We start from the raw sequence: 15,578 nt of genomic DNA on the forward strand, positions 1-15,578 counted from the left end.
AATACACACTGGGTGTCAGGCAGATACAATATTTATTAATAAACATAAAGAGTTTGTGAGTGTATCTGTTTTGAGTTATTTTTTTCTTTTTTTACATTTGTAGTCACACCAACAGAAATAAGAGAAAACCTCCAGAATTAGCAAACAAAACATACCTATTAGCAAACTATTTGTTTGGAAGGACATCTAATAATAAACATGAATGGTTTATCATAAGTAATTTAAGGTGATTTTTATAATATTTATAATTTTATATTTTTCCTCAGTTGGCAAGCAGAGCTAATTACTTCCATATTTTTTTCCTGTGGCACTCCAAAAAGTAGAATAATTTCAGACACATAAAAATTGTGTCTAATTTTTGGATTTAATTTGGATTGAACAGAACAACATTTGCCCGACACAACAAATCTGGCACTTGTCTTTGCATTTAGTTATACTCCTTTCTTTCTCGATCCTCTTATTTTTTAATTGGCTAAAATATTTGAAACATGTTTTTTTTGTGTGTGTATGTGTGTGTGTTTCTTGATTGATTACTTTCTTATTTTTCTGTTAAAGACTTAGATTGATAATAAATATTGATGGACTATAATCCATGAGCAACATGGAAGTTTTTTTTTTTTTGGATTTGAAATTCAAGATATAATGAGATATAATGAGCATCAAGATTTTAGTTCCGATTTAGAGGCAAGTATTACATACTTTTTCTCCTAATTTCTAAAGAGGTATCATACTGTTGCATGCCTTTAAGGGAAAGTTAAAATTGCAAACAAACTTCCAACTGGCAGGGGTGGGTAGTTACGAAGTTGACATGACAAACATTGTCACTCTTTTTTTTAAGAAAGAAGCAGAAGCTCAGCCATTAAAAATGAACTGGTAGGGCTGGGGTTATGGGTCAGCAGTGGGGCATTCGCCTAGTATGTGCAAGGCACTGGGTTTCATCCTCAGAACCACATAAAAATAAATAAAAAATAAAGATATATGTCCAACTACAACTAAAAAAATTTTTTTAAATGAACGGATAAACACTGCAATAAAAGCAAACAGAACTTAAATAACAGTATATTCTGAAAGAAAATTTTAAAAAGCAAAATTATAATCATGAAAACAGTAACATTGCCATGCACAAATCAGAACTCTTGTGACTAGACAGGTATGTGTGTGGGGGTGCTCATTTAGAATTTTCATTTTAGAAACTGTTCCCTCAGTTTTATGAACATGAAAATAGTCTCACAGAGGCTCAACAGTCTCTGGATTTTGAAATATACAGATGGCAATATTGTTTGCCTGGATTAGAACTGAAATATGCTTGGAAATTTTTTCATAATCTCCATATAAAATGAAAACAATTTTTGGATACTTGGGAGATTTATTTTACCTGTATGTCATAATAACAATAAGGGAGAGATGGAAGAATAGTAGAATGGAGAGAGTCATCACACACAATCACCATTACCAGTTCCCTGTATTTACCTGGTAGTATGTAGGCATTCTGCACTTCGTCCTCGTTTTGCTCTGGGCAGCATAAGAAGCTCACTGCACAGACAGGATGGGTGGTGAGTGAAACAGATAAATTATGAAGCATTAAATGACATGGGTTATGCCAATGGTATGCAGATGGAAACATGAAAGGGGAAGAAACCAGATTGTCTGCACTAGCATATTTGCTTGAGAGGTTAAACAAAAATAAACATGACAGCATTTAAAAAAGTTAAACAATAAAGTACAAACATTGTGGTTGAAGTCCTAGCTATTACTGACTTGCTATTGTCTTTCAAAATGATTTCACAGACTATAAAAACAAAACAAAAATAAACCTTACCCAAATAAGATAAGGAAGTGATTTCTAAGTGTAGACATTTAAATATTTATTAAAAAATACAAAATTTGATTTTATGATTCTAATTGGAACCCTAAAACTTTTATTTATTTTTAGCAACTTAAGATAGTTTTCTTAGCTCTAATAGCCACAGAAAATGCCATACCATATGTTTTTTTTTTTTTTTAAACAATTAGGAAGGTACTTGATTAGGAGTTTTTCTTTTAAAATTGACACTTTTTTTCTTTACCCAAATTAGTTTCACTATATTGATTTCCTTAGTCAGGTGACCCTTTGTTTTTCCTCCTCAGTAAAATTCACTGAGTGCTAAATCAATGTCAAAAAAGCAAAGCAGCCTTCAATCAACTCAGTTCAAGCTTAACGGTCTGGAATCCTATTTCTCAGAGCATTTCCCTGTCCCAGTGTTCAGGGTGACTCCCCTCTTGTAGGGCATGGCACCATATCCCACAGCAGGGTAACAATTAGGAGGTGAGAAGCTCAACTTGGCCTCTGGTCCTTGTCTTCATGGCAATTAATCATTCAGCACTACCATCATTTCCCTACTCCTCATGGAAAGTTTCTCTACTTTGAAAAGCCAGAAGAGAATATTCAACAAGGGGGATAATAAAAATCAGACCCTGAACTTATGGTCAAGTTATAGTACAAACGTGGTTACTCTGGGGAGAAAGGCTGTGAATGTGTGGGAAAACAAATTCATAATGTAGACTTATAATAAATTTCCAAGAAATGTATGTACATAAATAAGTGCAGAACTAAATTACATGGTTATTCAAAAGACTCCATCTCAACATTTAATATTTTATAGACATTTCTGGAATAATATTTCAGAAAAATTGAGGTATATGATAAAAACATTAATAGTGAAGTTCTCTCCAACACTCTGCAATATTAATTTCCAGATGACCCATTTCCAAAAAGTTTTTAATTGCATAAATAACAATCTTTATAATTAGAAAAATAACATCCCAACCATTGTAACCCATAAAAGATGAATATCTGAAACTTGTTCATGTAGGCTCCCTTCTAAAATTTAGGTCGGTGTCTAACTCAACAACAAATTTTGCCTTTACAACTAGATAGACATGAAGTGTAACTTTTGGGGAAAAAAAGTTTTATAACAATATATTGTTGTCCAAATATTTGTAGAGTTGCATTTTTATAAGAACATCTTAACAGCTGTTCCTTGAGAGAAGTTGTGTTTTGAGTGATGACATATGTTTACTCTTTAATGTAGTATGCCACAATATTTGTGCACATTAAAACAGAAAAAAGAAAAACTTGTAATGTTGAGATCATAATTTAGACAAGTACCTGTCTTGTTCTGATAAATACTGACTATCCACATCTCTGGATCTGTGATCAGCAGGACTTCGGGAGGCATCATGGTGTCTGGTTGGAGAACGTGATCTTCTTGTTGGATGAATTTCATCTAAGCTCCTAAAATGATGATAAAATGTATTAGTCAAAGTGCATCATCTTCTCAGACAGACAGACAGACCAAGAGGAAGGAACTGATAGCAATAGTAAACAAATGACATGGCTTAAAAAGTGCTGCCATGATTCTCCAAATCTATTTTAATCAATGAGTTAAAAGTATTTATTCTCTAGGTTTTGGCTGTGCTGCATTTCTTCAACCTTCTCTAGCATCTTTATCAAAAAAGGACCACAATTTTTCATCTGCTTAACTAAATCCACTGAAGAGTATTGCAGGGTGAGATAAAACACAGTATATATTACAGATATTTCATCTACTTCTCCAAGCTTTTAAAGTGCTTCAAGGAAATAATAATAACTCTCCTAAAAATACATTCTGTCTCCTAACCTTATCCTTTGTCACTTCACTGCACAGTTCTTATTGATTACTATAAAATTTCTCCTGAAAAGAGGGAAAACTCACAAATATAAACAGTTTCTCAAAACTTATCCTTAGAACATAAACTTCTTTCACTCTCTGAAAAATTTCTTAAGATTAAAGAACAGATTGCTGCATAGGTTGGATAAAGAATAAAGAAGCATTTCCCTGCAAACAATTCTGAAAAAAAATAATTTGACTGACCTAACCATGTTTCATTTCAGTTAAGAGTCTTGCAGAAATTCACAATGTGTTTTTAATTAAAAAATACAGGGACACTAAGCCTACCTCTGTAATGGCACATTTGGTAAACGTGAACGCGGCCTTCCCTGATCATCGCCGCGATGAGGAGATACTGAACGTGAGCGGTGATGAGTTGTTCTTTGCTGTTCTGGCACAGTTAATGTTGTTGATTTACTTTCTCTAGCACTAGACCTATAACCCACTGGCAAAAAGTATACACAAATAAATTGTTAGTACTTTTTTATAATGCACACATTAACATGGACATATTAAATTATGTTAAAGCATTTACTGACCTATTAATATTAAATGCCATGCAATCATTAGCCTTATTCTCAAATGTACTAAGTATATGGACACAGAATGTGATAAATACATGCATAAGAACAGGTTGCAATTTGGTTCTATGCTACCATTAAGAAACTGAATGTAAACATGACAGATGATGCCTCAGACATTAGGATGAGTTGGGATACTATTTAATTTAAAGAAAAAATGAATTAGTTACTTTTCAGCAACATAAATGAAGAACTTGACAGTGAATTATAGTTGATACACAAATCAATGCTTAGAAATTTTATGTCTCTTTCAATTTAAGTTTTTCATTTAAATTTTTCTTCCAAATAATAAATTATTTTATTTTAGTTGGACTATAGATGGCCTAGTTAAAAAAAATGAAACTATCATATCAATTTTAATTTAAAAATGAAAATAATATCATGCCAATTTTAATTTATGAAGAAGGGTAGCAGCTCTTTATTATTACAAATACTGATTGTGAATTTTGCAAACCAGAGATAAGACTATAATTGTCAAATTAAGAATTATATGAGTAGAGATGATTATGGCAATGAAGAGAAATCAACCTTAACAAATCATCAAATCTATAAGATGACATATAAAACTATTCCATAATTTTGTTAATTATTATCATAAGCTAATATAATTAAGACAAATACAATTAAAATAAATTCTAATGGCCATTTCTCCCATGAAGCAAAAAGGTTTATATCTTCTCTGGTTTGATTAAAATAAAATAGTTATCTCAAATCCATAATAATGGTTTAGAATTTAAAAGTTCTTCAAAAGCATCACTGTTTCCTATCAGAGCAAGAAAAATTAAAAATATGATGTGTAGTAATACAGTTCTATTTACAACTACAGTTCTATTTACAACAACTACATAAAACGTACATGAACCATGAAAATCTAACTGGACAGAGCTCATGCTTTTGTTCATTTTTTTATTTGATAACTCCCACATCCTTTTAAAAATATGCCATAAAACATCACTTACAAATAATTCCTCAGCAGTTTATCTGTTGTGACTACATCATCTCATGACTAAATTTTAAAACATCACTATGGTTTTTAAATGTCTCATAAAGTGAAATATGATAACACTGAGATAAAACAAGTCCAAACTACTTTGTTATAATGTTAAAAACATTATTATACTGACCAAAAATGATACCATAAATGGCATAATTTGTAAATGCATATATTTCAGTTTGTTGTCAAATAAATGGCTATCCATTTTTTTTTTTAGTTTTATGTAGAAAATATTTTTGGTATTCAGATGTATAAATTGTAACATAAAGATGAGAAACAGACCAACTAAATTAACAGGTAGTGAATAAACTTCACAGCTCATTATAAAAATGGTCACAATTTTCATGGATAAGGAATCCAAGGTTAGACTTACTTAACATTTTAAATTACCATTTGGTATCAATTATACAATAGTTTGGAACATCAATACTGAATTAGAAACATGATCAATTTCAAGATTTCAATTAATATTCAAGGTATATACTAGATGTAGTATAGTTAAATATTAAGAGAGAAATTCTAAAGAATTTTGCTGTTAAAATATATAATTAATTTTTGCAGGGTTTGGTGTTTATATAGAGAGCAATGCCTCTTTTATACTATCATCAACAAAAGAGTTTAGAGAACAAAATATTACCCTAAAACTTTTCATACACTAAGATTATTTAATATAACTTTTTCTAAAATTCACTAGAAAGTTCCGATTTTATACAGAGAGGATATTGAAGGCAACATACATTACTGTGGTGATTCAAAGTCATTCTCAGTTTCATTTACATGCTATATTATTCAAAATCTGAATGTCTGACTCTATACTAAATCATCATAGATAAATATGCATTTGTAGTTTTTTGCTTTTAAAAGTAACATGTCTTTCTTGTTGTGATTAATTGAGCATTGAAAATATGTGCTCTACCTTCAGAAACACGAGTGGGGGGATTGCTATTTAGTGTTCATCCCAATGTTTTAGTTGGCTCAGAGTTAGAAATTAGAGGGTTTTCTTTTTCATTTTATGAATTTATTGTAACATTCAAAAGGTTAAGTTACCGGATGCCTCTTCTCAAATGAGGGCCTTTTTTTATATGGTGTTTATTCTTTTTAAGGCACTATAATTATTTATTTTAAATTACACAAAGCTATAGAGTTGAGAATTCTAGCCATGGAGGTATCAACTGCTTTCAGAATCTGCTATGCTTCTCTATTAAAAAAAAAACATAGCAAATATGTGGGAGACATTCTAGAAAAGTTAAGGTATTGGAAAGCTTAAGATTTGGCTGTGGTAAAACACTTTGAACTAAGATTTTAAGCTTCTTCAGGTCATATGCAACCAGGAATTACAGAGTGCATTAAACATGTAGAACTAGCATCCACATCTACATAAATGTTCTCTTCATACTCATGCTGGAAAATATAGAAGCAAATTTGTGATCAGCTGCTAAAAGATAGGGGAATACATTATGTGTGTTTATTAACTTACTCCCTCACTTCATTTTAACTTCTTGCCCATTTTGTCAATGCCTCATCTTTCCTCTTTATTTAAAATATACTATCTATCACTCTGTGGCTTATTATATTACTTCTGCCACATATATCTTTAGAAGGTACCATATATTCATATATTAGATCATTAGATCAATGAAGAGTTATCTGAAACTATAAATGAATATCATGATCCAATTTACTAATTTATAAAATGACATCTGAAACATAATTTATTATTTATTGGTTATGTTTCATGTAAATCACTAGCTACTATGTAAATCACTAATTACATTCTTTCAAATTTCAGCATATTATATTTTTAAATACTAAAGAAAAATGAAAAATATTGTTTGAAAAGAAATTTAAACACTGCTTCTGTATGATACAAGTGATTATGTGTTCACAAACACATAGTATGAGCAATATATTTCAGTACTGAATATAAGAATATTTAGAATTCAGTGTTCTTTGGTGGTACCCAAGCACTGATCCCATCTATAGTGGGTCCTATAACTCATTTTTACTTCTTAGATGCTGATATCTATGTGATGTGTCACAGAAAAGAGAAGAAATGCATTATTTTAGTAAATATTTATTTCATTATCTATTAACTTATTCCTTAATTCTCTCCTGCCTCCCTATAAAAATATGAAATTACAGGTGAGTAAAATATGGGGACCACTCTTAGAAGTAAATTTTATTTATATAAGTAGTAACAATACCATTAACGCTGATGAATAGCCAAGAATTGTGTTATATTTGATGACTTTCCCAAAAGGAATCATCTGATTCTACTTGAATAAGTCAACGGATTTAAATTGATAACCACATGTACCTTCAATTGTATGAAAATTATTATTATACTTCATGTAAACATTTCTGTCAAGAATGTTCATAATTTCCATGATCATTACAGAAATAAAAAAGAAAGCAAATAGAAAATGTCATCCAATCTTTTTCAAAATTCTCACTGATACTCTGATATTAAAGTAGTATAAATGTATGTAGGTGTATATAGCACTAGGTTTATTGTTTTAACAACATTGACTACTTTTTATACATGATTAAATAGTATATTTTCTCTGGTTTGTAGACAGCAAATGAAATCTGATTTGAGAGAATTTTCCATAATTTTCTCCTATGTTTAATTAAGTTATATGCATCTCTCCAAATTGCCAACTTAGTTACTGGTGTGGAGTCTATGAATTTTGCCAAAATCATTGCCTTCAAATTAAGTGAATCCCTATCTGAGAAATTATGTAAATCTATGGGACTTAAGACAATATTATTCCAACAAACTGCTATTAATAATCACATGTATATGTTCCAGGATTAGCTCTTTAATATATTCTTATTGGAATATTTACTTTCCATAGTAAATTAATAAAGCACTATAGTGTTAGTGCCCCAAAAAGTAAACCATTAATACTTGGTTTTACACACTTCCTTGACAAAAGTCATACAGAAAACATAAATTTGGACTGTACAATATCACAAAAATCTCACCAGTTTATACAATGAATAAAAGATAAGACTTCAAATGAGTATCGAATCTTTCTAAGGCACTTTCTATTTGACAACACACACACACACACACACACACACATTCTAGGTATAATCGGTAGTGTACACATCACAAAAGCATTAAAATTATAGCCATGCCACATGCAGTTATAAGCCCTGCCATGCACCTTTCTCAGTATATTCCATGGAAGGCTACTGTGTTCTCAGAAATGGAGGAAAGAGAATCATAGAAATACAATATGAAACATGGAAGAATGGAATTTTATGCAATACAATTCATCATATTCTTTCAAAATGAAATTCATATTTTCACTTTTGCTAAGAGCATTGTGAAATAATGATTGATTTCACCTAGTTAAACTTCGATGAATGAACCTAAATTAAGTCAATAGGGATGTTTATTAAGATACTATTATATTTTAAACTTTCTTAACAATTTGAAATGCAAGTCACCATGGAATAATAAAATACTGATTTTTCTGTGCTACAGATCTCCAGTTCAGTATCCCAAAAAAGTCTAGAAGTTAACAGCGAAAACAAGCAAGGAAGCACAGTGAAGCTGAGCCATGCTCTTCACCAACGCACCTGGAGGAACTACTCCAATACCATCATCAACCTCATAATCTGAGATGTCACTATCACTGATTCGCTGAGATCCTGCACAACAGTAAGGCAAACAGATACCTCTGTGTCTGATTGGTTTATGAAATGTAAAGGACACAGTCAATTTTTTATACTAAATACATTGCTACTCAATACTTTCAAACAAGAATAGTATAAAGACTTGAGCTGATATTTTATGAAATTAATGTTTGTTTTCTAAGGATATTTTCTAAGAATTTCCTCACTATACCATCATACTGAAGACATAAAAGCAAAGGGACCTTGTAAGATAAGATTTTGACCTTTCAGATTACTCTTTAATTAAAATTCTACACTAAATCCAATAGCAATGTATATGCACTGTTTTCCACACAGCCAATCACTTTCCTGGGCAGTTCAGGAAAGATGGGGCTGAGTGGAAAAGTTCAAATAACCTCCCTTGGATGAAGTTCTGTGGAGCTCATACTATTGAAAGGACATCAGGGTCTTTTTAAAACATTTATGTTTAGTTTCTAGAATTTGTCATTATACGGCATTAAACATTAATTGTGGGGAAATGATTGAAAGAAAGGACTAACATGAAATATTCAATCACACCTAAAATATTTGGTTCCAGATTACCAAAATGAGGTTTCTAATTCCGGATGTTAAATAAAAAATTTATTTATAACTCAAAAAATTACTAGATACTACAGCAAAATAAATTTTCCTGACCATCAAATGTATAACAATAAACTTACTTTTTAAACTTTATGTTTAAAAAGCATATTTCTTATTAATAAAAGACTAAAAATATCCATGAACTATAAAGTTATTAAGACCTGACATGTAGCAACCCATTAATAATGATGGAAATTACTCTATCATTTAACCAATTAGCAACTCAAGAGTCTTGCATAAGAATTATAACTCATAGTATTTTAGCTCTTAGCTCTGGAATTCCTCTGCTATGATATATATGTTATTTTATTGTGAAAATGCAGAAAATAGTTTTGTCCAGACTCTTTATATAGATGATCAATTTTCCAATAGTTTAATCTGTAATAAAACCCTTAAAAGTATCTTCCATGCTAATCTCCAATTAGATCATTACAACTTGATTATTTTCTGGTAACTAAAAAGATCTTGACCTACTTTGAAGCTTCTTGCTAGAGCTTTCTCCATGAATGTGTCGCCTTGGCATGAAAGGTGATGGCTGAGGCAGAGGTAGTGAAGATTCATCGTGTGTCTGAAGTTTATACCAATGTGGTTCATCATCTAAAAGTGCTGTCTCCAATTCTATGAGGATCTGAAAGGGTGGTTCTCAAATTAATTTAAGCACCTTTACCAAAACAAAATATATCAGTAATCATAATTAACATGTATTAAAAAAAAAACCTCATTGAGCATTTGACTTGAATCTGTACAATATACATCACCTCTCCAAGAAATTCACTTTCTTCTTCTTGTACTCTTGGTTGATCCCACACAGTTATTTCTAACATTCGCTCTCTAAAATCTCTACGATGTACATGTGAATAGACAAAAGTTTGATTCCATTTTGGTTCTAGTACTTTCTTTACTGTTTTGGTCCTCCTTTTACTTTTATCACTGAAAAATAAGGATGTTTTGTAAATGAACAAGCAAAACAAGTATATGCCGCCACCTACTGCAATTACATGTAATATTGCCATTGGTATTTTTACTACTTTTAGTGTATAAAATAAAAGTCTGAAAACACTATAGAGTTAGATAGAATTCTAATTTCAACTTCAATGTAAGCAGTAGCTATGATTATAGTCACAAACACACAAAGGTATATTCTAAATGATGTGCTGCTATCAAAGACATGGATAAACAAGGTAATAGACATGTTTAAAAATTGCCAGATTATTTTCAAGTAAACAAAAAACTTGAGGGACTTTTTTCATATATAATGAAGTTTGCTCCCTCTGAAAAAATAATCTGTTACATTTAGAAAATATACTTCAGAAGAAAATATTCTATCTCTTCTGTTAGTACATATTTTAGCATTTTTTCTAAAATTATTCACTACCTTCTATCTGGAAGAAAATACATTTTTACATAAGGATTCCTGGGACGGCCATCTACTCTAGAGGGTAGATCTGTTGCTTGCAGAACATTTACAATCAGCTGGTGTCCCACTTTATCATACCACAGCTTCACCTAAGAGCAATGCAGAAAGGAATTATTTGAAAAAAAAATCAGGAAGTATTATAAATTTTTACATTAAATAATATTAAAATTATATTTAAAGAAAACATTTAAATTGTACTATAATAAAATTTCAGGTATTATTTCTGAAAAGAACACCAACTGGAAAGTGTAATCATTTAGAATTCAACTTTTCTCTCGAAGCATTTTGAACCTAACTTACAGCTGACAGGCCTGCAAGGTACTATATCTTATGCCACAATTTGGGGAAGAGGGCAATGTTGAAATCATTATCCTTGTTTTTTAAATGCTTAACCCAAAAGTTTGGTGGTTACCAGTGACTCGATCATAGATCAGCTAAATGCACTTTTTAGTGCCATGGGTTGATGAAAGAAGTTTCAGTATTCAGATATAACAGACTAAAAGACATTGGGAAGCTACTGAGTGTTTCCTGTCATTTTTCTCATTTAAGTTTTATGATTAACTTACTTACAGGCTAATTCATAAGAGAAGGGGAAAAGAAACAAAGGAGGACTCAGTGCATAAATGATATCTTCAAACTACATGAGGGACAGACAGTATTTCTGCTAACTAAAATTTCTTGATAGTTAAACTAAGAAAAATGGGAAACAGCACACTGACATTCTGTTGTCAAAACCCTTAGAACCAAACTTCAGCTGTCAGGAGAGATTTGTGCTGGCAGCAGTAATGACACATTAAATTAACCATAGAGTTCTTTTTATTTCTTTAATCTAGAAGTTCCTTTGGATTTTATGGTTGAATAAGAAATATAAATATACATGGCTGATGATCACATGTTGGAGCATATTTAAGAGTTCTGATAACAAAATAAGCTATTTTAATATGGGAGTGTTTTTTTCATAGTGAGGGGCAGATTAAGAATCCAGATCTGTATGAATCCAACCCTCCAGTTCTCAGTAAATACTAGGGAGACATTTTTCATAAAACCCCAATAGATTTTCACTCTTTTAAAAGTACAGGTGAAGAGTATACACAAACAAACTAGAAAAAAAAAAGGTTTTAAGGCAGATAAAATAAATATAAAGGACTATACTAAGATATTAAATATACTAAAAGTAGGAATGAAAACCAAGAAAACCTTTGAAAACAAGTGAGCTTACATTTATCTTTGACTAATTAAAACTAAGAATAGCAAAGAGAGAAACAGAAATAAAAACATTACCAAAACAGCAAAAAATCAATTAATTTGAATAATTTGAAGCTAGGTTTTCCTTTTAGTTATTTAGTCATATGTCCCATATTCTGTATCAATCTACACAGATGTAGCTCTTCATAATAGTTAACCATGGTGTCCTAATCCTGGCTTTCCTCAGATCACATGGAGACACAAGTGAGGGAAATGGCAATTTCTTTAGAGTGCCTGCAGTGCTCTCATTTCACCAAATGCCTTAGGAAGTTACAAAGATTATTTTAAATTTAAGTTTCTCAGGCTCTAGACTCAGAAGGGGTTAAGTACATTAAACATGACTTTCTAAGAAAATTATATATATAATTATTGCCTTAGAAACATTAATATGGCATGCCAAAATAATGAATATTTTACTTATGTTTCCATTTAGTACATAACATTTAAGGATATGGTATATTGTGGACATTTAATAAATATTTCCATATAAATATATGAATTAAAGAAATAGCTGAAGGAATGCTTAAAATTAACAAAGTGATTACAGTGTCATATGACTACATTTTTATTGTAGGTTTCAAGGAAAGCCAGGCATTTTTGTTAAGACACACTCAAAAAGTAACAAATGTTAAGTATCTTTGTATGTACAACATATACGTACAGAAAGTTGCCCTGGTAAGACTTGTGGGGCATCTTTCAGGGCTCCAGGACTTGTTGGAGAAATAACAGAAATGGAAGGCCTTTCCATCTTTTGAGATTCAAAGGAGCTTGAACCTAAAATGAGAAAAAAAATTAAGTATCATTTAAGTGTGTTTAAGTCCAAGGAATAATTCTTTTTTAAAAATAAAATATTTAATGTACCTGTTATTTGTATAAAACAATAATTACCAGCATTAATAACAGAGCCTACTTTAGGGACAGCTATGGAAAGTCATTTTAAAATGTTTTCTTTGGTTAAGCTCCTGTTTTAAAGATATTTTGAATGATTTAGCAAAATGTTGCATTTATTTGTTTCAACTTAAAAGTTATTGATCTGCTATATTTCTGCAGGGTACTGTACTGCATAATCTCTTATAAATCCAAATATAGGTATAGGCTCATGCATTAGTAATAAGGAATATGGTGCCTGTTGTGTTCATTATGGTGGCAAATGGATCATTTATTATAAGGTATCTTAGAAAATTAAAATGTATACATATGGAATATAATTTATGAATCACATCTAATTTTATATTACATCATTGTTTTAAAATTTATCTTTGCTACTTTTAATCTCACTATGAATCTCTTTAGCCTCTGTGAATGCACTTTCTCATTAATTCACGACAAATGACTTCCTTTACCTTCAAATAAAGGAAGCTGGTTCTCTTTTCTCATAGTGTGTATCCCTGACAACATGGGTAAGGGTAGGATGCTAACAGAGTGCAATTACCCCACTAGTATCACCTTGAACACACAGCCATTCAAACTTAGCAATTGTTTCATGGAGAAAAACTATTTGTGGATATTGCCTGAGGTATGTCATTGACATACTGTTTTTCTGTACTCACTAATTAACTCTAAATTAAGCCACATGCCATCATCTCCTAGACTCTAAAGGAAACTTATAAGAAACAGATCTGTAAAATAATCTTTGTTACTATGTTGCTTTTATCAGATCTCTTTTGAGATAATTTTTATCAAGACTCAGAACAGGAACACTGTTGCTTCTAAAATCAGTTTGTTTCTTATATAAGAATCTATTAATTTTTAAAATCTTATCCATACCATAATTATGCAACATAATTATGCAATTAGTCCCATTTCCCATCTATATTGGTCTATATCTCAAAGCCAAACCTGCAGGTATGATAACATGATGGCATGCCTTTTTATATCCTAGTCTCATTTAATCCTCCCATCCCCTCACCCCCTGCCCATAGCATATTATGGATCAGCATTCTTAAATCAGAGAAATCATTCAGCATTTGTTTTGGGGGGATTGTCTAATTTCACTTAGCATTATTCTCCAGCTCCAGCCACTTACTTGCAAATGCCATTATTTTATTCTTTCTTAATGCTGAATAATATTCCATTTTGTATATATACCACATTTTCTTTATCCATTCATCTACTGAAGAGCATCTGGGTTGGTTTCACAGTTTAGCTATTGTGAATTGTGCTCCTATAAACACTGATATTGCTGTGTCCCTGTAATATACTATTTTTAATTCCTTTGGGTATACACCAAGGAGTGGGATAGCTGGGTCAAATGGTGGTTCCATTCCAGGTTTTCCAAGGATTCTCCATACTGCTTTCCAGATTGAATGCACCAATTTGCAGTCCCACCAGCAATGTATGAGTGTGCCTTTTCCCCACATTGTTGCCAAAATTTATTGTTGTTTGTATTCTTAATAGCTGCCATTCTGACTGGAGTGAGATTAAATCTTAGAGTAGTTTTTATCTGCATTTCTCTATTTGCTAGAGATGTTGAACATTTTTTTCATAGATTTGGTGATTGATTCTATATCTTCTGAGAAGTGTCTGTTCAGTTCCTTGGCCCATTTATTTATTGGGTTATTTTTTTTTTTGGTGTTAAGATTTTTGAGTTCTTTATATATTCTAGATATTAGTGCTCTAAGTGTGAATGGAGAAAAGGGGAGGGAGGGGTAGGGAAGAGACATAGAGGTAGGAAAGACGGTGGAATGTGATGGTCATTATTATCCTAAGTACATATATGAAGACACCAGAGATATGAAAAATTGTGCTCTATATGTGTAATATGAATTGTAATGCATTCTGTTGTCATATATAATAAATTAAAATCAAAAATAAAAAAGGATAAAAAAAACAAGCCAAGAAATTGAGCATGGTGGTGCATGCCTATAATCTCAGTGGCTTGGGAGGCTAAGGCAGGAGGATCTCAGGTTCAAAGCCAGACTCAGAAACTTAGCAAGTCTGCTAAGCAACTTTTCAAAACCCTGTCTCTAAATGAAATTTTGAGACAGGTCTCACTATGTTGCTTCAAACATGCTAGACCGCCTCAGTTTTCTGAGTCACAGGGATTACAGGCCTATTAGTTCACTGTACCCCGTAGGACTGCAATTTTTACAAAGTGAGATGGGAAGCTGTCCCAAGTTCACTGTGGTTTCTGTGTTGCTAGTAGATTTCAGGGGACAAGGGCAGAAGCAGGGAGACCAGTTGGATACCACATAATTGTCCAGATGAATGATGATGGAGTTTGAACCTGCGATGGCAGGGAAGGTGGTAGAGAAGAGGGGTTGGTGTGTACTATAAAGGCAGAGCCCTCAGGGTTTCCTGATGGACTGGATGTGGGGGGTGAAGAGAGAAAAGGAGCTTGAGGAAGAGTGCTGTTGCTGTCAACTGAGATGGCTTGCTTGCAT

At 31.8% G+C, this 15,578-nt stretch overlaps 1 protein-coding gene across 49 annotated transcripts in view; it reads right to left on the bottom strand.

Annotated features, from left to right (window-relative positions):
• Positions 1–15,578, bottom strand: part of Rims1 (regulating synaptic membrane exocytosis 1) — a 443,971-nt gene that overhangs the window by 136,874 nt on the left and 291,519 nt on the right. For 41 of the 49 annotated variants that reach the window (XM_078019737.1, XM_078019731.1, XM_078019776.1 and 38 more), the window contains 8 exons: positions 12,857–12,969; positions 10,909–11,039; positions 10,292–10,463; positions 10,008–10,161; positions 8,856–8,927; positions 3,978–4,134; positions 3,149–3,274; positions 1,471–1,533 (listed from right to left, as the gene is read on the bottom strand). In XM_078019737.1, coding sequence (XP_077875863.1) covers positions 1,471–1,533; positions 3,149–3,274; positions 3,978–4,134; positions 8,856–8,927; positions 10,008–10,161; positions 10,292–10,463; positions 10,909–11,039; positions 12,857–12,969 — 988 coding nt within the window. The remainder of the gene's footprint in view (positions 1–1,470; positions 1,534–3,148; positions 3,275–3,977; positions 4,135–8,855; positions 8,928–10,007; positions 10,162–10,291; positions 10,464–10,908; positions 11,040–12,856; positions 12,970–15,578) is intronic. The other 8 variants (XM_078019744.1, XM_078019768.1, XM_078019766.1 and 5 more) reach the window with 2 other exon arrangements.

Source organism: Ictidomys tridecemlineatus, chromosome 8 (assembly GCF_052094955.1).
Source record: "Ictidomys tridecemlineatus isolate mIctTri1 chromosome 8, mIctTri1.hap1, whole genome shotgun sequence".
In the NCBI taxonomy this organism is placed as follows: domain Eukaryota; kingdom Metazoa; phylum Chordata; class Mammalia; order Rodentia; family Sciuridae; genus Ictidomys; species Ictidomys tridecemlineatus.